A 25,609-nucleotide genomic window follows, 5' to 3' on the forward strand; every position below is an offset into this window, starting at 1 on the left:
GGGAGCAATCTGTTCGGTGTGCATAAGCTTCGGCTGTCCATGGCCCTTCTATGGCCTCTCCTTTTCCTTGTTTTAAGCCTTTTCGATTTATTTGCTGACCCAGTTTTCAACGCCTGCCATCCTGCCATTCCGAACTCCTGGCCGAACTGTCTATAATCCAGCGATTACATGTGACACACGCATACGTTGCAGCTTATTTTTCATTTCTTCGAGCTGGAGCCGCTGGAGGATGCAACCAGCTGTTTGGGTTCCCTTGTAGTTTGCATAAATAATTGAACGGGCAGGGTACAGTTAACACAGCTAAGCCCCCCGAATGAAAACGCCAGGGATGGGTTAATTTTTAAATAAAAAATTTTAATCGTATCGCTTTTTGCTGTTGTTTGTTGTTTTACAATAATATGGCGACAATCATTGCGCAAAAGACAAACAAGCATCCTGTTTACACTTTTTCAGCCCTGTTGTTTGCCCTTTGTTTGCGTTGCTATTTGTTTATTATTGTAATGTTTTGCTATGTTTCTTTATGATGTCATATTTATGTTATGCTTTCACTAGTTTGCCATTTAGTTAAATTTCAACAGTTAAAAGTAGTTCGTTTTACACAGTTCGATTGCTTTGTTACAACTATTTAACTATGTGTCGTTACTCACACATAGAATGTAAATGTAAATTTACTTGTCTAATGCATAACTCTAGAGTTTCACTAATTAACTTTAATATACAGGAATTACTTAGCTGATGGCCTACGATTACATATGTAGATTTATGTACTGCGCTTTAAGGGTTTATGGCAAATGCTTCAGTTAGAATTACAATTTGGCTGGCATATGTTTGTATTCACACTTAAACTCAATACATTTATTTATTTATAGGCGTCTGCTTATATTTTTGATTGGTTGCATTAACAATTCGGAGATTAACTGAAGTCAGAAACACAAGGATGGGAAAATGGTAATTTTAACCTGGAATTTTACATTCAAACTATTATTATGGCAACAATTGCAATTGGAAGTATAAATAATTGAATAAGATAACTATATTTATAAATTAGGTATTTTATTTAAAAGCATAATTTTTAACTTTAAGTCTTCGCAAATAGTTTAATACAAATTAAAAGTAATTAAAAAGAATCAGCTTCATTGTGGAAACAACATTGTCATTATGACACAAATTGCCAGATAACACTCTCATAAAATCAGCTTATGACTAACATTATTTTTACAGCTTAACGGAAATTAATAAAATTAATTCTACCTTGCTCTGGCCGCAACAAACAAAATGGCAATGTATAATTCGGAATAATGTTTCATTATAATTGTGTCCAAACACAAGATGGGGAAATGACATCACATTTTAATTAGCCAAGCGTCCTCAATAAGTTTAAATTGGTTATTGCTTGATTTGAATAGCAAATGTTGGTTAATTTGCGGGCCTTTATAAATGGTTTTAAACTAAGGCCAATGAACTAGTTGTTTTATAATTATAATTCCAATTATGAATTATATTATTTGCGGTATGTCAACAGAGTTGACATACTTAATTTCTTTCATCGGGTCTGAAATCAGTTTTGATGTTTTAATTCTTCACATTTAAATGCTTAATTAAATAAATTTATTGGGTGAAACAGAAAATCTTTTTTATGGGTTATTGTTATTTTTATGTTTACTGTACACTTTTGCCAATTACTGGAATTTGAATTGCAAAAAATTTAAAAATATGTAATTTGTAGTTGGTGGTCATTTTACTCGGACACTCGATTTTTAATTAAGGCTGCTAAGCTAATGGGAGACCATTATTTAGCTTAAGTTATTATGTCACCTGAGAATGACATTTAAATAAAGCCCAAATGAACAGTGTGATGCTTATATTTTAGCAGTTGTAAAGAAATTATTAGTTAAATATTTCGATCAGTTTTTTAAACCTTTTTAATTGTGGCGGCCTGGTTTACCGTCAATTATAAAATTGTGACATTAATATCAATGCAACAAAAAATTAAATTAATTGTATTCTGTGCGGGTGAATAAAACAGTAAATTGAATTTATATTTGGCTTGGATGGAAAATTGCGCAGTGCAAATATTTGCATGATATGGCAATCAATTTAAATGTTTTATGACTCACTGCTGCTCTCATTTTGTTGCTATTTGGTTTGTCTACGTTTTTATCTAATTATTGAATATTGAGCCCCGCCATTGCACTGTACACTGAACATTATTTGATTATTTATTAATTTATTAAAAGAGTCAACGCCGCTGGGCATATAGATTACTCATTCCTATACTGTTAGCGGTACACTTTTTTTTGAATGCCTCGCTTCGGTTATGCCGTAATTATGTTTAAGTTTGTTATTTACACACATTCTATAGTAAATTTTGATTTTGTTTAAATATACACATTAAATTGTAATCAATTAGCTTACATATAGTATTATTTATATAAATACATTGCTTAACAAAGGCTTGGGCGGTAGAAAAAGGTTGATTATGAATATTTTAATTAGGTGTATTAAATTAAGATTTTGTGGTTTTGTTAGAGACAGGTAAATAAATGAACGAAATATATACAAATTAAACACCTGAAATATGGAAAAATTATTGTAACCCACAAGAAACACTTCACCATTGTGTAAGTAACCAAAACAAATAATCCATGTCACTAAAAAATGTTGACTTACAAATAATGTTGTTGTTTTTTTCCACAACAATTATTTAAAGAATTTTAAAATTTCATCAAAAGCGTTAAAGATCTAAACAAAAGAAAAATTAAATTTATAATAAAATATAGTATTATTTTAACTAAAGTTCATTGATTTTTTAGGAATAATCAAAAAAGGGAAATTTAATAATTACAAAATTTAAATAATTAAAATTAGAAGTTGACTTCAGATTGTAATAGTTTGAAAAGTAAATTTTTTATGTTATTTTGTGCAGGGAATCTTCAAAAAGTTTTTGCTAGTTTGATAAATTAAAACCCACTACCGCGCCATTGCTTTGCATTGTGTTTTTATTTGTGAGTACAAGTTTATAACTGACATACTAAACGACTGATTAGCAAACGCTCATTCACACACTCGGAGATACTTAACCCAACACTCACTCGCACACATTTCATGCGGCTCTTTAAATTACTCTATTTAGTTGGGGCTGTTGTGGCCTTCAGTTGATCATCTGTGACAGGACCTTTTGGCCAGCACATGACTGGCGGCCTGGCGACAGCTTTTGACCGCAGGACACCGCTTCCTTGTTGCCATAGTTGCTGTTGCTGTTGTTGTTGTTGTGGTTGTTGTTGCTGTTGCTGTTGCGGCTGCCGCACTTTCACTGGATGCACTTTCTCCCGTTGCGGCCGCTGGCAATGATGATGCTGATGCTGATGGTGATGGTAATGATAATGGCGATGTTAATGACGCCGAGCAGCAGCAGCGTTGACTGTAGCAAAGGACAAGGCCCAGGAGCAGGACGATTGTCAGCCAGTTGTACTGACAACCGGATGAACCAGTTTGCATTGCCTCCGGATGTTCACCTGAAATTATGGCCCGAACTAATTTCAACTTTATTGCATTGTCTTGAGCTTACATGTTAAAGCGGTAAATAAAAGCAAGTACTACTAGCATATACGAATGTGATGTGAGTTCAAGTACGAATGTTGTGTTTGTACATATATCCTTGTTACTCCTCGAGTCAGCGTGCCGTAACAGAATTGACCGTCTTTATTTGTTGCGCTCTGTTTGGCATCGCCCGTGTGTGTGTGTGTGTTTGTTTGTCTGTTTTGCTTGTGTATGTTGCATAAATATTTAATTAATGCTGCAGTGTTTAGTTTTGGGCCAAGGGAGCCGGGGGAAATCTGGCAGACATTTGTGATTTCTGCCTGGACAAACTCGGTGTCAGTCGGAGCGTATGAAATATTTAATCACCAGTTTGCCGACCACCGAATAATTAGCTAATTTCTCCCAAGCATTGTGATGCCTGTTAATAAATTGATTTGCCGAATGATTTATCTCTCGACTGCCGGCTCTTAATTCCCCCGAAATTCCCGAGAAGTAGTCAAAGCACAATGCAACCGTTTAATTGCCGAAATTAAGTGGACCTGTTAACACGTTGGGTACTCAAGCCTAAAGTGTTTGCACGCGATGCTGGGCAAAGGAGTACCAGCATAAATAACACAAAACACCTTTAAGGACTCGTATCAATTACACATGTTCAACTGGCCGAGTGTGTTGTCCTGGTAATTGATTGAGTTGAATTTTTCCACCCATTAACCTTGCCACTCCAGCCAATGTAGACTGTGCCTTATAAAATGTGTACATACAATGTGCAAACAAACAGTGGCCATGATGTAATACACGGCGTATGCGTGATGAGCGAATGGGTTGTGCCGCAATACACGTCGTATGCGTGATGGTATGGTACGGTATCTCCCATATGGAGTTGTAAACAGATTGCGTAGATCGTCGAGGGACTCTCGATTCGAATTCGTTTGCTGCACAACAAGATGGCCAATAAATTTGGATGATTCCTAGTTTGGGGTCCCATACAAACATCTCACGCATACGCAATGTGGCCCCAGCGTGGGAAGCAGACAGTGCGGCACAAGACAACGTATGTATTTGTTGACAGCACAGGAATTATTAATAACGTACGTGGGGCACATAATTCATCATCAGGACCGAGATACCGAGAGCTCGCCGACCTATCCCCTCAAACGCTGAATAACTTAAGTAACCTCAGGCTTTGAGGCTGGGAAAACACAAGTCACCAGCCGGCTTAGCCAAACAAAAGGCGAGTAAAGTGCACTGAAACGAAAGGAAAGCTAGTATTTGAAGCCGAACAAAAAATGCTAACTGAAATATGCAAAATTAGCGCTGATGGATTCGCAGGAAGGAAGCCGGTCATGGAAGGATGCAGCTAAGCAACTACCAAGCTTCACACAAAATTCTCGCTCAAGGACGAGGGACGCAGGACGAAGGAAACTCGACGAGCTGCATGCACGTAGTTTCGAGTGTTTTTACGAGCCGCTTTGCATACTTTGGCAGTATTTTTACATTTTCTTAAACGCGCTTTGTTTGTGCATTTTATGCCGGATGACGGCTGACAGCCACTTGTTCTCCGCACTTTTTGCAAGTGCCCCTAAATAGCGACATAAAGCTGCGATTTGGTTTCGCTAAGCGCCATTCAATTACGGCCACAATTGCCCTCCGCTTCTTGGCACTTGATGCGATGCGAATTCTTTCCAGCGCCTAAATGAATTTTACACAGTTCATTAGCACGATTGTTTCGTGCCCAATTGAGCCCGTAAATATTAAATAACTTCCATTATCAAGTGCAAACAAGTGCAAATGGGCAGAAATGTTGATTGCCATTAATTTGTGTTTAGCATGGCCAATGAGAAGGCATTAGAAAGCTGCCAGCAAGGCGGAAAATTCAATTAATAACAAGATGTTTCAAATTGACCTAAGCTGCCGAAGAGGCCATAGAGAAAGTTGTTGTGGACAAGTGATAATGTGATTATTTCTCGATGCCTAGAGATTAAAATATAATTAATTTAATCATCTATTTAATTCCTCAACGAAAATGGTCTCTAATACACGTACAACTCTAATTTTCTTTTCTACACTAAAAATATGCAAACTTTGATAAAGATATAAGTTTGCATATTTTTAGTGTAAGACAAATAAGTATACCCATGACACTTCTGAATAATTCACACAATTTATGGTAGTAAATGTACATTTTTCCAACCAACTATGTTTGTCGGAAATGTTAGACAAACGCAAACCGAAAAGTTTGTAATAGTCGGTGAGGATCATCACAAGTCCTTTTTGATGGACCAAAAAGAGATGCAACTGTGGTGTTGCATATTACACAAAATGAAACCCCAAAATGTGAGAGCTATTAAAAACTTAGCTACCTCTTTATTTACCTTATCAAAAGCGTTTTGTACAAGCATAAATTCTCTGATTGCCAAGCGAAATGTTTTTTTCTGTTTCCAGGAATTTAGAGGACCCTAAATTCTGGCAAATATTTTAAGGGCGATGCACTTGTGTGCGTTTCTCCGCCCAACAGACGGAAATGGTTTAAATGGCCTTCGTTCGGCTTGGTCTATTGTTTCACTTTGCGTGCTTTTCAATTATGCATTAAACTATCGTGGGATATAAAAACGCTTAGTCGCTGCTGCTTGACACTGTGCACATCCGGTTTGGGCATGATAAGCATTTCACGGACTTTATCGCCGGGCATGGGCATGCAACGAGTAAAAAGTTGTACAAAAAAGGACGAAACGAAAAGCGGAGTTCCCCCGTTGAGGTGGCATTGCATTACGCGGAGTCGGTCGCTTTTTATTTTCCACTTTGCTGCAAGTTTATAAATAAAATGTGCATATGTGACACTCGAGCACGCAATGCCGTTGGCAAAAGGGGCGGCCCCAGGCACTGGGCGTGGCAGAGAATACCAGCGCGCGAACAAAAACCGGAAGCCATACATCGCCCCTCAGTAGCCCCCCACCCCCCACAAAAAACTCGGCTTTATTATTGTTTTTGCCACACGTTGCGGCTGGCTAAAAGTAGTGCTTGTTTTTCATCCTGCGTTGACATTTACGTCGCTGTCATTAATTTTAAGCTGCACGCTTTTTGGGCGGCAGCCTCGAGTCCAAATTACGAGTTATCCGGCAAAAAAATAAGAAACTCCCACTCGCATTTGCATTTGCAATTCGGAATTTACCTTGGCTCCGCCGGGGGAAAATGTTATGTAAAATCGAGCACAAACTTTTCAACATTTCTGTGATTTTTGTGCAACGCGAATACACGAATTAAAGTTTATCCAAATGTGACATATTTATTATTGTTTTGAGGTCATGTTTTACGTGGACTTAACTCGGCTTACAAATGATAAACGTATCTGTTTTAATCAACAGTTCATTTTATTTTTTTGTTTTTAATTATTTTGTCGATTAACCAGGTATTTAAAGACTCATTGTATTAATTTATTTATTAATTGGAGATTTAATTAATTTATTTCACATTCTAGCTCTTCAAACAAGCTACACAATATCAAATCTTACTTAATTTTTAACTGACATTCATTAATTTATTTCTTATCGACAATTCTGCTGCTAAGTGCGGAAAAACTATAAGAAAATCCCAGGCAGGTACAAAATTTCCTTTTTGAGCAAAACTTTCCTAAGTGCTCCCTCAATTTTGTTTTAATCAGTTAGAATGCCTGTCTAAGCCCTATAATAGATACTGAATCTCGGTGTCTCAGCGTTTCTCATTGAAAATGTAATTTCAAAGTTTTCATTTTCATTTTATTATATACGCACAAGACTTGTATACTTATGGGCAATGTTTTGTTTTTATTTTCTTGTAGATTTCCTTTTTGATTTTATTTGGCACAAAACTATTTGAAAAGTTTTGAATTTAATGCGCAAATACGTATTATGGGCCCTAGTCCCTGCGCCCCCTCATCCACTATAGATATTTATCTGTATATCCGTCGGACACTTGTCTGAGTGAAATACATTCCAACTATATTGTCGTTTGTCGCAGCGTCTCGTTTCGATTCGTTTAGTTCAGTTTCGATGGAAAGTTTTGTGCAGTGCCTGGCTGAAATAATAATTGAATGTCACTTGAACGACAAGTTGGACTTGAGAGCCAGGATCTGGAGCCGAAACCGGCGAGAAAACTACCAAACAATTTTGTCAAAGTGACAAAATGCCGAACGGCGGCAGCTAGCCAAAAAACTTCTTGTTTTCACAGGCTTAGCCAAAAGTCTCTGGCTGTGTGTCTGCCACCGCCCCGGAATATATATGTATTTTATCAGCGGTTTTGCTGGCTTTTGCTCGACTTTGTCGAGAGTACCAGGGAATATTTGAAGGGTAAAGGACGAGGCCGGGGGAAAATTCCAATTGAATTTTGAGCAGCTCAAGGGGAATTTTTAATTGAGCGCAGGCAAATCTTTGGACCAAAGCAGACCGCACACATAGTTTCGTCAGTTTTTAGCCAAAATCCAAAGCCAAAGCCAGAAATCCAAGCCGTAGCCAAAGCCAAAGCTAAAGCCAAAAGCTGTAACCACATTTTAAGTCCCCGAAAGCGACGAATGAATTAAGTGTGTCCTGACCTGTTACCACTGCTTTTCCTTGGATTTCCCGTGCTCTTTGTAGCTTTTTGTGCTCACTTTTCTTATTTTTTTTTCTTGTTTTTTTTTTTTCATTTTTTTTCCTCCCCATTCGTTTTTCTTTGATAAACTTGAGACGTGCGTCCTTGCCGCCGTATGTGTGTGTTTGAGTGGGTGGCGGCTGACTTACTGTTTGCGTAAGTCAGGACCCACAACAACAGGGATAGAGATCCTGGAGCAGGATGCCCTTTGCCGTTCGTCATTTGAGTCATTGCGGTCAAGCCGCCCGCCCCTCCACCCCTCCGCCCATGAATCTTTGCTCCACTGTCTTTGGTTTAATATGTGGCCGGCTGTTTTAATGCTTTATTTGCACGTGCTGACGTTTATCTCAGCTCGCAGTCGCACACACGCTCAAAGGACTCGCAGGATACACTCGCAAACGGCGTTGGATTATCGGGCCAAAAAAGTTCGCCCAGGCCACGAGGCGAAATGGAAATGGAGCCCGAACTTGCTAGACCATAAGGAGATTACCCAACAAATTGTCCTGCCAAAAAAATTACTCTTTTTAAAATATTTCCAAGTCCTTCTTTCTAATTTGAATTACATATTTTGTTAAAACTAATTTTATTTACATATTTAATTTTTTTACGAAAAAAATATATTTTTTTTATATTACTTGAAAATTATATAAATTCTCAAAATGATTTTCCAACATTTAAAAGTTTTAAATGAATTTTTTAAACCTCTAGCTGATGACTGCACCTGCTGTTCCCATGCAAAAGTTAGCCTTTTAATGAAATTAATTGAACACTGCCTTTTAGAATCGTTTATATCACCATGTGCTGGCCCACGCAATTTACGAGTGGCAAGTGTTGGCTGATTTGTTGAAACGTTGATGCACATTAGGCCACGTTCGCGGCGAACTCCGTGGGTGTGGTGGGTGAGTGGCCTTGACAGCGCCTTAGCCTTTGGCTTTGACTTGGTCCTGGGTTTTTTGGGGGACGGGGTCTATGGGTTGGCCTGTGAAAGTTTGTTCATACAGCGCCCTAACGCCTCCGAGTCCTGTAGCCCTGTGTGTCAGTATGTGTTGACCTATCAGTTTACGTGCCATTTAGCACTCAATTAAATTCGTACAGCGCAAACACACAGGAAATACCCGAGCAGCCACCGAACCAAGAACATTTAAGTAAATGTGCGCTCATCAGCGAGCGGCCAGGATGCTTCAAGGACGATCGGGGGGAAAGGATTCGCCCTGGCAGTCCCATCATTGGCTGGCTGGCTGCCTGCCTCTCAGCTCCAGCTATTAATCACGACAGTGAGCATTTGTTGAAAGCAATTTATTTCGTTATCGAATGGATTTGCCAAAGTGGACGGCTAAAAATTATGCAGGCCAAGCGAAATAAGAAACTTTCGATTTCCCGTCTTGTGTGTGTTGCATTTGCCAGATTTCCGAGTCCTGGGATTTCAAGGAGCTGTCCACTGCAAACACATGAGAGAGTGTTTGCTTGCTCTTATTAAATGTGTGAATAGCTCGAGCTTCAGCATAATTCATATATATCGATTGGTCCAATATTTTATTATTTAAATTGAAATTGCTGTCAGCTGGTTGCCAAGTTTTGCCTTGAATATGACATCCTGCTAAGTGCAGATAGAACTTGTTTCCTGATTTATCTACTGGGCTTTTATCGTTCTACCACCAGACATGGCCAACACTTCAAAAATCATACATACGCAGTGTGGCCCTGTCTTGCCCTATTGATTTTTGTCGCTTGATTAAGCAGCCGCAACCGAAAAGCTCAAATCTGAGTGCGTTTTGCAATTGAGTTTCATCAGCGTGGCCATTACAACAATCCAGCCGGCAATCCAATTATGATCCTATTTCAGGCAACGCAGACTATTGACTGACTAACTGACTGATTGACTGACTGAGTGGCAGACTGACTGGCTGAGTGCCTTAATGATTGCCAAATTAGCCAAAGGTACACTTAGCATTAAAGCTCTTTAGGTGCGGGTGGGAGTGGAAAGATTAGTCTTTTCGATACATTAACGTTTTCCCCGTCTGCACAAAATTACCAGTCTATTTAAAAGTGCTTATGACACGCCAGTCGTTTATTTAAAATTAAATTATTATTTTTTTATTTAAATACGAAAAATATCCCAAACAAATTTGCGAGTCTATTTCATTTAAATATTTATTTTTTACTTGGCTTTTTAATTTTTTCCAATCAGCAGTTCAATGGTTTTAAATCCACATTGAAACACGTTAAGTTTTTAAAAAAAAGTAGTTGCAAAGATAAATTGGATTTAATTATTAATTACTCAGAATATTATTTAAACTGTTTTTTTTATCTGGCGTGGGTCGTTATTCACTATATCTCAGCATAAATTAATTATCTTTAATGTTTTAAAAACAATTTAAAGTCAAAAAAGTTATAAATTGTATTAAAATTCATTTATTTTAAAAATCATTTTACACATAAATGAATAAAAGTTTCCTTTTATTCATTTGTAGCTTGTAGCTAATTCACATTATATGCTTAAATATCCAGGGCCCTCGTTACAACAAACGTTGCAAAAGTTTCCTTTAGCCAACCAAACTGGAAATGTAATTTTAAGCCATTATTATTCAAGGCCCTCTCTGCTTGGTAACCAAAACCTGTCAGCCTGCCTTTCATTATCAGACATTTTATAGTAATTTAAAATTCAAGCCTCGAGCCAAAAACCCAAGCCCACTGTCCACTTAAATTTAAGTTAAAGTTTACCCTGTCAATGTGCGCACCATTGAAACCTGAAACGGTGACAATTTTGGGGCCAGGAACTTTCCCGTTGGCCGTAACAATATGTTGTGGGCGAATCCTCCACTGTCACTTCCTCTGCCTCTCAGTATTCCGTGGCAACTTTACCGAACAAAACTTGCTAGTGGATATATCCTGCCCGATGCAGCATTTACCTGTGTGCGTGCCGCCTCAAGTGCTCCATAAGTAGACCCGTTTTATCCTGTATCTATTCGCCATATCCCCCACCAACGCCCCCTCTTGCCACGCCCCTGTGCGTTTAGTTACAGAATTTTGTGGTAAGTAAAACATTGCAGCCTCGAGTCACATGACACACGCACACGAGTGCAGATGGGAAAACCAGGCAACTAACCCGCACAAGTTGCATTCTGGGTCATCTTAGGACAGGCCTCCGGGGAAGAGAATGGGGGGTTCTAGTACACAGAAAAAAACTGTGTGCACCGGCGACGAAAATTATTATTTATTTATGGCAATATGTTTAAGGCTTTTAATTTATACGAGTGTCTTACGGATGCGTCAAATCTACTGAACTTCCAGATTGAAAATATGATGCTGCATACTTTTACACACTTGTATAATTCATTTTAAACCTTTGGTGATTACACAGCATGCTTCTCGTACTTAAGTATGATTTAGCTTACATTTTCTACCAACTGTATTTTAAAAAAAAATGTAAGCAATTTTAATTTTTTCTGTGCAGTCCTCCAGGGCCAACGCAGCGTAAAAGCGCCGCATACGGATGCACGTCCTCTCGTATAGTATAGTGTGTTCCATACGAGCATCGCTGCGGTACACCTCAAATATTATTACCAGCATTCTTACCGATATTGCCGTGTACAGGACACTCCACCCAGGAGGGTCTGCTGCCACTTGCATGCCAACTGGACATGTATTAGGGCCAACTTCAACTTGTTATCGTGGGCAAACCACATCGGAACGAGCGGTTTGGGGTATGCCGATTGAACCATCGGAGAATGGCATGCTGGGAATTCATTCGCGTATCGAACTTTATTCAAGGACTCCCACAAAAATGTAGTGGAGCATTTTTCATTGCAGTGAATGGTTTTATGAAGCGAAAAATTGATGCGGTAAGTCAGGTACACTAAAAGGAATCTATTACAATAAATTTTCGGACAAAAGTTCTATAAAACTGTAAAAGTATCGAAAAGTATGAAACCTAGTGCTTATATTAATTAATTAATTAGAATTTTTAAAACTTAAAATAGTAAAACTCCTTTTATTATTATTGTATTAAGTTTAGTAATTACTCAAAGTTTTTGATTAAAACCGAGAAGGTATTATCAGTTCGAGTTTTTACATTTATTACAACCGTTTTATCGTAGCTACTTGATACACAAAAGTTTGCCACTTAGCACAAAAAGAAAAACACGAAACACAGAAGGACAGAAAGACAATGATTTTAAAGACTTTAAAGAAAGCGCCGCCGAGGCAAAAGGTTTAATACAATTTCAGGTAAACGAGTCCAAATTGATTGCAGAAAGTTGTGTGGTTGAAGCGGCAAAATGACGACATTTTTACAGCTGCAGCGAGTGCGGTGAGAAAAAGTAGAGTGAGTGCAGCAACATAATGAAATATTACGAATATGCATCGCAAAATGTGGGAATACAATTCCGAGTGTGTGTGTTTGTGTATGCATGTTGCCTGCCGCACACAAGGAAACGTGAGTACTTTTATTTAATTTTGTTGCATCTGCATTTGTTGTTGCTCCGTGAAGCGCTCTTGAAACTTTGTGCAGTACACGCAGTCGAGCGCTTAATTTGCAACATTTCTTTGTCACAAGAACACAACAACCGACAACGAATGCTGGAACAACAACAGCAACAAATGCCACGCCTTAAAGGCGGCAGCCGGGACAACTTGCACATTGTAAATAATATGTAATAATTTAAGAGAGCAGGAACCAAACAAAAAGAAGCAAAAGAAGGGCTGTTTTTTAAATGCGCGAAGGCTGGCTACCACGTCTGCGGGCAAAAAACTGAGAACAAGGGACAAGGATTAGCTGCGAACCGATGCAGTAAATACCCTGGCAAATTTGTCAACAGCTTAACCAACAGATTTACAAAATTTCTGAAAAAGAAAGCTTAAGATGGCTTTGCTGACAAAGTTAACACAGCCCTTTAGGAATTGAACCTATGCAAATTATAAAAACATCTCTATCCTTATATAGTATTGTCTCACTGAGCTGCTTAACAGAATAAAACAAAATTTATTGGGGGTGCTACAGAAATCACTAGGTTCTTGGCATTACTTAAAAAGGTATCAAGAAGTATTATACTTTGAGACTAAACGTCCGCCCCATATGTATGAACATATAAAAATGGTGACAATTTGGTTTTAATTTTGTTTAAATTGTTTGCAGTGCATGTTAATATTAATTCTCTAATCTTGTTATCCAATTTGCTTTTCTAAATTATTGAAATACTTATACTCTAAAGCTATCCTCTTCATGTTTATTTCAAAAGCTCTTCAAGGTTTCTTGCTTATTCTAAACGCATCTGCTCATGATTTCATACATTATTCTTTCTCCCAGAACACTCTGTGTAAGAGTATAGAAAATAAAACCCTTTTAAGCCACGTCGGTGCCGTCATCAGTGGCGCACACACAATGCATGTTGCAATTGACAGCGGAATGGCTGGCAAAAGGAGCAGCTGCTTTCCCCAACCCACACACACACACACACACAGTAATGCGGAAGAAAAGCGAGGCAACTGGGAAAAGGCAGCCCGCTTCTTAACCCCACAGTGCCCCACCAGTCCCCCAATCTAGGACGAAAAAGGAGCAGATGCTCCTCGTGGCCAAAAAACCGTTTCGTAATTAAGTGCTGCCGGCAAAGTGTGGCTCATGTGTGTAAATGTGTGTGCGAGTGCACTTGGCTATTGGTTGTGGGTAATGAGAGCCCCCAGGAGTGGGCGTGGTCTTGCCCTCAACCGACCCCGCTCACCTATGAGCATACCCTGCTTAGCCATTTGTTTGCTTATTTAAGTTTGCTATATTTTTTCAACTTTAAATTGGAAATTCCTTGAACAAATATACAAGCATTTCTGTTCGCTTCATTATCAACGCGCTTAATCATGGAACTTTAGCTTGTCCAACTTGAAAATAGTACAAATGTCTGGACCATCTGAAATTGAAAGTCCGGACAAATTGGAAACGCAACTTTGAATGGGTTAAGCCCGGCTGGATAGCCAGCAGGCTCAAAGCGAAAACTGCGGTGACATTTCGATATCCACTGACGCAGGAAAAGTGGGCGGGCACCAGCACATCGACTTGGGTTTTCCCGGGAAAGTTAGTCCAGAACAAGTAGTCACAAACTGGGCAACGATAAGTGAAAAACAATTGGAACAAGGCCACGAAAAAATCTCACAAATCGATATCACCTTTACAAAAGAAACCTCGCAATGTGCCAGTTCTATTCTTCATTCAAATCATTTTATTGTTATTATTTGTAGAAGCATAAATGCTGCCAGTTTTGTGATTGGCCTTTTTAGAATACTCCTACTGATACCTTTTAAATGTGTGAAAGTGAATTCAGTAAAACGCCTCATACAATTAATTAAGGCCTCTAGTTTGCTCAACAGAAAACAGAAACTGCAAAAATATTTTATAAATTTTGTATTTCAGCTTAAATTACAAAATTTAATAAATATCACAGAGCTGAGGAGATTTTATAATATACATTCACTTTTTTATGCCGAATTCCACATTCTTGTGTTTAACCCATTATTGAGAAAAATATTTTGATAAATCGGGAATTCTTTGCATAGCTTTAGCTTTAGCCAATAGGTTTAGACTCAATATAAAATAAATTCCAATGAAATAATGATTTTCAACATTTCTTATCGCTTATTTATAAAGCTTTTTTTTTGCGCTCCCCACTCACTCTCTTATCGCGTATTTTTTTAATTTCTGTCAAGCCACTGCTTTTAATTATTTTCGACAGTTCTTTTGGTTTAGTGTGCTGTCCGGATCCCATCATAAATTATATTTTCAGTTAGAGCCCCAGTAAAGGCATTATTTTTCCTCCAAACTGCTTGACCGGTTGCTACGCTAAATAAATAATTTTCAAATTTAGTAAAAGTACTGCTTACGGGATTAGCTTAAACACTTAAAATATTTCTATTTAAATGCGTTGATATTTTATTTAATACATAGAAATAAAAAAACCAATTTTCCTTTAAATTTTTGAAAATGTAACTCCCTTTTATATTAGAATATTGGAGACATTTAGGCTAAACCATTCTGAATTCAATAATTTTTTGAGAATAAAAAAATCAAAGTGCTTTCCATTTGGTCTCTCTTGCAAAATATTTTCAAACTCCACAAAAGGTTAAAAGAAGCCATTGTTATTCTGCAAATTTAACAATTGCGCCCGAAATCTATGCCACAAAATGTAGAAGAAAGTAAGCCACGTTTCGTAGCGGGTCTACACACATATATATACGCATATACCTTGGCCAAAGCGAGTGTGTGTGTGTCCCATTTAGTTGAAAAGTAAGCACCGCCCGACCAAGTTCACAGAAAAACATTTGAACAAACGAGGAAAAAGTGTGCAGAGCTTTTTTAGTTAGCGCCGAGCGTTTATTTTCAATTTGCTAGCGAATTATCCCACACCCCTGCATTCAAACACACACACACACTCACACACACACATGTCCTCGCCCTTAGCCATTGTTTAAGCCGGCTGCTATATTTTAAGGTTATTTGCAGACCCAAGTCCGCGACCTTTCCACCGCCGTTTTCCTAGCATTTTACCAGTATTTTCCCAGCAATTCTTGCTGCTTTCTGGTTGCCCGTTCTTATTCCGCTGGCGGCGTCAAGCAGCTTAGCACAGTGCTGCCATCCGACATAAATTAAAATGGCCAGCGCTGCCTTTCCGTTTGTTTCCCTTTTTCCGCTGCATCCGCTCACCCACACACGTGCAAGCATACACACACACAAACACACACTCTTAAGGGCACACCTTTACTACCACTCGTTTCGTTCATTTGCGTGGCAAACAAATCGCTCGAGCGGCAACAAATTGAGTTTCTTTATGATGTCCCATTTGCCGTGTGCAGGTGTGCGGATCACTCGCCCCATATGAACAGCCGCGGGCACATAAATAGCATACAATTTGGTGTGCCGAGATGGTGAGATATGCAAGCTATTAAAACACTATATAATACATAATACTTAGGATTAAAAAAGGATTTTAGTGGTAATTTGATTTTTTATCGACCATTCTTTCCGGCTCGAGATTGAAAGGTATTTGAATTAAAATAATAGCAAAATGTATTTTAATTTGATTTTGACAAAAAAAAGTACATTATTTTTTATGTACATTTTATAATGATTTTTTTTATATTGCGTATATGATAAACTGTTAATTCTTCATAAAAGATTTTATTTCGTATTCATAGAACTCTTATTTTAACACCAATGGTATATGCATATGTGTGGTTTGGAATAAATGTCTGTATGGCTTTGGTTTTAGGGACAGTTTGCGAGATGATTTTTCACTGCGCCCTTTTTGGCTTTTCTTAGCATGTCTTGGCCTGACTTGGCACAGCCATCTGTTTGGCCACCGGCGAATAATTTCTTATATCAATCACAATTAATTATGCAAGCCAGTCGAGCGTGTGTGTGAGTGTGGCTGGGTTGCCTTTAAATGATATACACCCGGACATTTTTCCTTATTAGATTATTCATGCCAAGGTGCGCTAAAGCACGCAAAGCGCGTCAACATCAGCGATAGGGTTTTCCTTGCCTCCTGGCTTCCAAAGTGTAATTTCACGGTGGCAATAACTGCTGCGGCTTCTTCTGCATATTTACAAGTACGGGTTTCCCGTTGCTGATGTTTTTTGTTGTGGGCTGTAGGGTGTTCCCAGCCACACTTGGCTGCTCAAGAAGCCAAGTAATTCGGACCATGCCAGCCACAGGAAAAGAATTTCCGTTTAAGCTAAATAAATTGTATAAATAAATATGATATTCAAGGGATTGGACTGGTGGATACTTTCGATTTAAGAAAGTGGGGGGAAAATTGTGGATTCTATTACTAAAAGTTAATATGAAAAAAAGGAAAATTCTATTAAAACATAAATAAAGTCAAATATAATAATATATATATACTTCGAAAACAAATTGAAATTTGACTTGTATGAGTTATTGACATATCATGTATGTAATTTTAAAAAGTTTATTCTTAACGTTCTTTTAAGGCAACCAAACTCCAGAGTTTACCTGGTGCAAACCTTTTGCCTGTGCCAGCTACACCCCTGATACCCATTTGAAGTGCTCCGAAAAAAAAGACTGGAAGAGGAATGGAACAGGCAGCGCGTAATGAAGTGAAAATTGTCCTTAAGCATCAATTTGCGACGGCGACAAGGACCACGGGGATGTCGATGAGACACCGGGATCCTTGCGCTAGTCGCTGCGGTTGGCGGTGTAGCCTGATAATTTGATGCTTGCCGATGCACGATAAATATAATTTGTTGCACGTCATGTGTATTAACTTTTCGCAGACACTGTCTGTCAAATGGGCCGAAGGACACAGGGGGCGTGGTTGCACTCGGGGACTCGACGGCTTTTCCATTATGCAGCTATTTGCACTCACGCTCCTCCTGGAGAGTGGGCGTGCCATGTGTGCACTGACCCGCCCCCAAATTGTAATTAAAATTGCATAGCTAAATTGATTATGTATATAATACATATATATACAGCCATTTCTTTCGGTTATGATGCCATGCCGGCAAATTGCCGAGTATCTGTAGTTGGCAGTAAGTAATTTCCAGCGGGTCGCCAAACTTCGCCAAGTGGAAATTTTTAATTAAAAGCAAATGCCTTTGAGTTTGAGCATATTTCAGTATCATGCCCGAAACGCTTGTGGTGTTGTGCAAGATTGTGGTGGCAGGGATTCCTATCCCTCTTTTTTTGTATTGTATAAGTTGTTTTTTCGAAGCCGAGCAACCTTCAATTAAGCAACTGACCGCCAAAAGTTCGGATTTTCACCTCTCCCCCACTTTGTGGCAAAAATCTACCTGCAGAGCAGCGGGAGAATGGCTTTCAATCTGGGCAAGATTGCAGTTCGCAAGCTACTGCTGGCTGGGATAAGCAAAAACATAAGCATTTGTTTGTGCAACACAATGACGCTCCCGCCTCCTGCACCCTGAATCCTGAATCCTGCATCCTGGCGCACGTCATGCTCGTCTCCACGTGAGATGTATATTCGCAGTTGGAAAAAAATATTGCGGTGCCTGGCAACTCTGCATGTTTCAATTTTAAATATGTTGCACGAACCGTTTTTCACTGCCCATTTTTTCTCAGGCAGGGAGCGGCGTCAAAAACTGCAATGCACTCGTGAAAAAATAAAAAACAAAATGGTGAGCATGCATCACTGCAGCGGCGATGGAAGCTGTGTGAGTTCTGGTAATAGACAGGAGAACACACACACCGGACAGGTGGGCAGATGGCAGGCAGTCGAATCTAGCCGGAAACAACTAAAAAAAATAGTTCATATTCCATTTTAAACTTGTTAAATTATGGCAAGCCACAGGAATTAATAACATGCCCGCCAAGCGAAGCTTGTCAAAATTTGGTTGTAGGCCCGAATTAGGGATAGCCAAATATACATTCATTTTAGGAACTTTCAACCTTTTACAAATATTTGCTATTTAAGAGATTGAATCGGTGTTTGATTTATATATTTTTAAAGAATTTTTCACAAAAAATAAATAAATAAACTACTCATAGAGTAAAAGGGTTTATTATATTCGTTGGAAAGTAAGTAACAGGTAGAAAGAAGCGTTTCCAACCATATAAAGAATATATATTCTTGATCAGGATCAAAAGCCGAGTCGATCTAGCGTTCATTCTTGTTAAATTAAAGTTTTTAGAATTTTACCCACAAAAAAAAGCACAAAAGGACACAATAGTAATTGAATTTCTAATTAACAATGGCTTGCTAAGAAATTTAAAATTAAAAAAAAAAACTCAAATTCTGGTCCCTTACAAACAACAACTTTAAAAACGGAATGCTCTTAATTTTATGGTGTCTGTAAACAAAAATATGAATAAATTCTTTTGGTTCGAATTCTTCCCTTTATGACTCTACAACAATTGAAAGTTCACATCTAAGAGAAAATGTACTGTCAAAGAAGCAAGGAGCCGAACAACAAATTCCTTAGAAAACGATGAATTCAAATTAGAATAGAATTTTATTGTTTTCCGACAGTATTTCAGCAGGAATATTTGCCTGCATTCAGCAGCATTTGGTTATCTCTTTTGTTTGTGTCAGTGAGTGACCAAACAAACAATTAATAAAAGGTAGAAGTGTGTGTTTTCAATAGCAAGAGAGTGGCTGTGCATTTCGTAATTGAATTGCAAGCGTAGATTGGTACTTAATTAATAAAGAAAATGCAATTTTTGGAACCCCCCAAGGGGCAGCGAAATAAAATCCAATAAACACCAAAAGCTCTGGCAGACAAATTGCCATTTACCATTTGACAGAGACATAATCTGCCGAACAGCTTGGACCGGGCTAAAATACCGACTTTACTAACGGTTTTCGGTTCGTTTGGTATAATCAAAGCGGGCAACAAACAAATGTGTCACCTGTTCAAAAAGTCAAAGCCGCCCAGCAGGTATTTTCCCTTAGAGTGGAAATTCTATAGAAACCAGTTGGGTAATAAAGCCAAAGGTGAAAGCCGAAGGGCAAATCCGGCATCGGCAGAAACATCATCCTCCCAACAGGACTGCCAGCAAATTGAGGCATACAAGCCACACAAATAAACACACATTTATTCGCAGAACGAAATTAAAGTTTATGCAATGAGTATTCATGAATTTGCTGTTTATGAGCTGAACGAGTTACAGAGAGAAAATTTAGGAAAAATATACTTATAAATAAAAAAAAACATTTTAACACAGTTAAGATATTAAAAAGAATAACTAATTAAACAAAATCGATTTCTTTTATTTATATTTTTCCTGGTTTAATTTAAAAATACTTTAATAAATATTTGTTTGGTACTTTAAAAAAATAAATTAATGATACTATCAAAAATACTTTTGCAATGTTAGTTAATTTCTAAAGTTTAAAAGTTGTAAATTAAAGTACAAGTGTAAAAATGCAATTATTTTTCCAGAAAGGTCTTAAAGTCCCCTTTTCTCTGTGTGCACCTTCGTTTCTATTAGTGCCTGGAAATCTCATTAGAAACGGAGTAAATATACGTTAGCACCCGATGTGCTGGCTTAACTTCGTTAATATGGCAGAGCAGACTGCAGTGAAAGGGAATTCGCAAAAGGGGATCAGCGCATAAATGCACACAATCATGAGCTCCAGGACTACTGACTACCGACTACTGGACAAGGACTCACAGATAGACGAAGGACCTGCGGCCCAGGACCTGGCATATTGAGCAGGGCGCTTAGTGGCCAGCGGAAATGGCCCGGCAAGCGGAAGTCCACCGACTCCTGTCATGTTCTGCCCCATCTAGTCCTGTCCTGTTCAGTCCTGTCCAGGATTCCTCTCCGCCAAACCTGCGGCAGTATTCAGCTGGCCAAACCATGGCAGTGACATTTACTATACACTCCAGCTCACTCGATGCTCGACTGAATGATTGATGCCTTTTATTCGTTTTCACAATTTGCGCAAAAACTTGATTTTCAAATCACATTCGTTAAAATCCCCTGGAGCGATCCAGGGCGACTCGGTTGCCAAAGGGAATTCGCTGGGATTGGGAATGGCGTTTGGCAGGGAATTGGGATTTGGGATTTGGAAGGGGAATCTGACATTAATGCCAGAGTCAACATTATGCCAGGGCAAGTTGTTGCTGCCTCACGTCATGTGACAAATTTGGAAATGACAAAATACACGATGAAAAATGCTCACCCCGAGCTGGATAATCGACATTTTTTCTGCATCGATTCCGCACCCCCTTTGTCTTTATGCCGATTTTTTTCATCTTGTTTTGTTGCTGCCCCGTTTCAGTTGTCATAATTGAGTTTTGTGCATGTCCTCAATTGGAATTCTAGTGTTTGAAAAAAAATTGAGTTCTGTCGGCTACTTAAACCACCATCCCCACACACCCACACATTCACACACAGAAGAGACAGCAGCGAAATTGAAAATGAAAATTTAATTAAATTTTGATATCCGTTCTGGCCATAAATGAGTTCAGCTGTAATTTCGGGCAGCCAGTTTGGATTTGGTGGCTGTCTCGATCCCTGGACAGTCGGGTCACATTAAGACTTGATTTCAATTGAAAATTCAAATGGGTTTCGAGGGGAGAAGGTGTACGGCAGAGGGAGGAGTGCAACCGACCAGATACATTGATAGAGGGCCAATATGTTGGAATGACTTTGCCAGGACAAACAGCATCCTTTGAGATTAGCCCTGCCAGATTGCACAAGTTGGCTGTGCTGCTGCTACTCTACTCTTCTACTGGTGTGATTATACTTTTGCCCAGTGACCTGGAGTGTCCTGACTTTCGATTAGTTTGCCCAGCTCGGAACTTCGAACGTGTCCCATCATTGCAGCCACTGGGTTATGAGCACATTTACTCCGAACTTCTTAAGCCATGATTTAAAGTTGGCTTATAATTGAATTTTGTCAAGTGCACCAGTTGCCCTCATTAAATATATATAAGCAATCTTATGATAACGTGGGCTGGGAATAAATGTTCGTTTTTGATATATAAGGCTGTACAGGCTTCGGAGAGCGATTAACATAAATAATTAGATTTGGGTCAAGTCGGGCGGCAATAACGTGGCCGAAACAACAAAGCCCTGGCCAGCGAACTGAACACTTTCGGCCTAATAGTGCAATAGTGCTTATGCTGACCTCAAAATACACACGTGAACAATACGTTTTTCCATGAAATTAGCTTTTGGCATAAATCTTTCGTAAATATTCGAGGCGGAGGAGCATGAGAATGGGGCCGACGGAGGAGCCAGGTGCGTTTACGTTTGTTTGGGCTAAGTAGTCGTCGTATACACGCCCGTTGTCCCGTTTGCCATTTTTCTTCTGAGGGTGTGTGTGGTTATTGCGGCTGCAGCTGACCACTGGCCACCCAGTAACGCCCAAATACCCCCACTTGACCCACCTGACCCACCGCCACCTAGCAAAGGTATTGCCCGGGCAACGAAATTAATCTCGTAAAATGTGCCAAAGTAAAAATGCAGGAACAAACAAAGGAAAACAAAGGCCGTGCTCAAAAAACCCCCGCTGTTGTAAGTGTAACTATGACACCCTGAGTCACTCATCCTCTGAACTACCCAATCACACCCTAAATCAGCCTACTACTACCACCCAAAATGTCACGGCAAACTTACGTATGCTGTGCTGCTCATGTAATTTATCAGTAAATTAAGCAATTTATTTTATTTATTCCATTACGTAAATCATGCAATTTGGCCCGATTTCATCATAGGTCGAAGGCAGCGATTTTCTGCCAACGGCAGCGATTTCTGTCCAGGATTTACATGCCGCTCAGCAAGATGGTTTGCTCCAAGTTGTTTTTACCTACACGCTTTGGTAATTTTATTAAAATCACTTCGAGTGGCGGCTGGAAGATGGAATTCTATTTTTTTTTTTTTTTTTTCGGTAACTTGGGTACTCGAGCACGCAGTGCGGCCATAAAAGCAAACATAATGGGAGAAATCTCAAACACACGATGGTAGAATATCCACCCACGTACGCATATGCATCAAAACTTGGCTAGAAAATGTATGAATCTAATAAACAAAAGCCGTATATTATTAGCTGCGGATTTGCTTGCCAGCTCCCCCAGATTTTGGCCCCTTTTTTGGGGGCAATGAAGGAGTTATTCCGCCGACCCAGGGATCCCAACTTGACTTTCCCACTTGCTGTGGCCAAAAATCCGGGTTGGTCTGCGGTCGCAGCCTCCTTCGTCTCCCAATTTCCAATTTTCCTACTTGGCTTTGCCCGTTGTTCAACATGGCAAAAATTATGTTTGTCGGCAATCTCTGAGGATTGACTATGCATGAAGCAAAGGCTTTAAGTGTGTGATGGCGGCAAAGCTTCGATGTGGAAACGCACACACGGAAATGTTATCATAAGTTATGGAGAAAGTTTTTCCAGGCATAAGATTTGGTAAGGTACACTGGAGATAAATTATTAAAAAAATCAGTAAATTGGTAATCTTTGTATGTATGTATTGTATTTGACACATTTCACGATTAAAATACTTAATTTCAGATTAAATAATGTTGTATTTAGCTTACGGTTATGATATAAAATTAAATAGAGTGATTTTTTCATTTAAATAACGTTTTTAAATTAGTAGTTCTATATTTAGTCCATTTAACCTTTTTTAATATGCTAAATATCTATGAAAAAGTATTCCAACATTAAAAATTTGTCTCGTGCAGAAATCTGGGGCAAATGTGTGAGACCAACTATTCGACACCGTTCTAACATCACTATCTCTAGCACAAAAAATTAAAGACTAGCTCGTATTTATCTCAGTGTAATTGTTGGCGACTATCAGCAAACAGTCATCATTGCCATTTAAATACACACATTATGCCAGTGCAATTTGCTGTAGCTTGTATTAAATTGTGTTACCGGAATTCCAAACTAGCTGCAGCAACAACAGTGCGTCACATTCACACGGACTCATCCACACAGGAAATGTTGGCTTTTGTGCGCAGCTCCTAATGTACAGACTAATGGGGCAAGAATGGAAGGCAGGTGGACAGTTGGCTGGCTTCTCCTTTTCCATGTGCCCGGACCTGAAAAGTCACACCAACTTCAGTGGCACACGTACACACGATTAGAGGCGAAAGAAGGCAAAATCGCATACCTGAGAACTGCACTGAGAAAAAGAGCGTTTGAGTATCAAAATAGGGGGAATTTATGAGGAATATCTCATTTAAGATTAACTAAATTGAGCAAGAAGTCTATTTGTTTTCTAACATATTTTTATTTTTCAATATTTAAATAAAACTCTAGTATTTTGTTATTTCGATTTGCCTTTCTTTAATAAATATTTAAAATGTGAAACATATGTTCTAAAAATTATTATAAATATTTACCATAAACATAAAAATTGTGTACTATTTATTATTTGATGTCAGTAAGACATATTAACATTTAAACTTTAAGAACTTCTCCATTTAAAGAAGTACTAATCAGTAAAATTTTTCTAGTCACGTGTACCTGCATTTCGCAGCAGTGCATGACAGGGGATTGAGTTTGGCGAAGCCAGAACTTGGACCAGGACCCGGACTAGCCATGGGATGTGGACCAAAGTCCAGGATCAGGAGGTCGGGCACTCAGTCAGCGGCGGACACAACTACAAACGTGCAAACAATGAAACGAAATTTTTGCGCTACGGCATCCTTAAGGCGCAATGTAATTTCCTGTGACAAAATACAAAGCTAATCTGCAGCACACAACGTTGTCGAGCACACGGAGTGGAATAAGTTCGCCATCCTGCGAAACTTGACTAAAGGATTTCGGGCGCCTCTAGTCGGTGTGTGTGTGCTTTGCAGGACATTCCATTTCGGTGACTTTTCGATACGTGCAGCGAACTAAAGGATTTTCCTGGTCTTTTTCGGACGGAAATCAGGTCAAGGCCTTAACTTCTCACACTTTCCTTGATCTGCCCTGAGTCGTTTGCCATTTGATGAGCAAGCAACAAAAGCGCTACACAAATAGCCAACGAATTTTCAAACTGGCGAAAATAAATCGAAACTCGAACTTTACTTTTCTCGGGATTTTACTGTCTTCTTTTTTTTATTTTTGCAGGTTTTCAGGGAGGGCTCAGATGGCAGGACATTTGTCGGGGCTTCCGTTTGATTTCTCAAGTGTAAACTGCGAAGGCAGCATTGTGCGTCGTTCAAATATCAATATGCCGAGCCACGAGTCACCTGATCTCCCCTCCTCTGCTTGGCCATAATTGAATGGAGCCAGATGGAGCAGGTGGCAGCCCCCATCCCAATCTCCATCCTGCAGCGATGCATCGAAATCATCGTCAGCAAATAAGGCAAACAACCTGTTTAGGCATTCCGACTGCGCAGCATGGATGGACTGGACACGGAGTCCTGATTCACCCAATTGTTCCCTGATTGACAGGCACATCCAATGCATTCACTCCAAAGGCGGTGAACGCACAGTGGTTTTCGGCTGTGGTTTCCCTGTCCAATTTAATTGGAGCACCCGGGCTCTCGGAATGACCACTAATATGGCTCCGGCGAAATTCAATTTGATAGATCCCCTAGGAAGATGCTCCACATGTTGTGCTTCTGACAGGTCTCCAATCCTTCCATAAGACTGCCTGCAAACTTATCAAAATAATTACTACACCAACACACACAGAAATATATTATAATGGAATCCAATTCCACAAGAGAAGCTACAGTATTATCTATCCCATGCAAACACTAAATAAATGCTTCTTGTACACGGATAGAAGTGAACTTTAAGTACTATTTACTTAATTTCAAGCACAAAGGTCGCAAACATTTAAAAAAAAAATTTGTTTCATTCCATATTTTAAATTTAAATATTTTTGTGTTAGAGTTTAAATCAATAATAATAAGCCGGTGTACAGATTTACGACTAGGCAGCTTTCTAGCCTGAAATGTTATTGTTTAATACGAAATCATTGCAGAGGTAAAAACATGACTTTTAAGTTAATTTTAATTTAATTTAATTTATTGTAAAATTATATTTAAAACGTGGTTTTG

General features: G+C 39.0%; 1 protein-coding gene across 3 annotated transcripts in view; it reads right to left on the reverse strand.

Moving 5' to 3' along the window:
* Window positions 1-370: 370 nt before the first annotated feature.
* The window catches only part of LOC108150239 (junctional adhesion molecule A), a 100,441-nt gene continuing 75,202 nt past the window's right edge, over window positions 371-25,609 (reverse strand). For 2 of the 3 annotated variants that reach the window (XM_017278297.2, XM_017278298.2), the window contains one exon: window positions 371-3,533. In XM_017278297.2, coding sequence (XP_017133786.1) covers window positions 3,160-3,533 — 374 coding nt within the window. In that variant the 3' untranslated portion in view covers window positions 371-3,159. The remainder of the gene's footprint in view (window positions 3,534-25,609) is intronic. The other variant, XM_017278299.2, reaches the window with a different exon arrangement.

Source organism: Drosophila elegans, unplaced genomic scaffold, assembly GCF_018152505.1.
Source record: "Drosophila elegans isolate 14027-0461.03 unplaced genomic scaffold, ASM1815250v1 contig_208, whole genome shotgun sequence".
In the NCBI taxonomy this organism is placed as follows: domain Eukaryota; kingdom Metazoa; phylum Arthropoda; class Insecta; order Diptera; family Drosophilidae; genus Drosophila; species Drosophila elegans.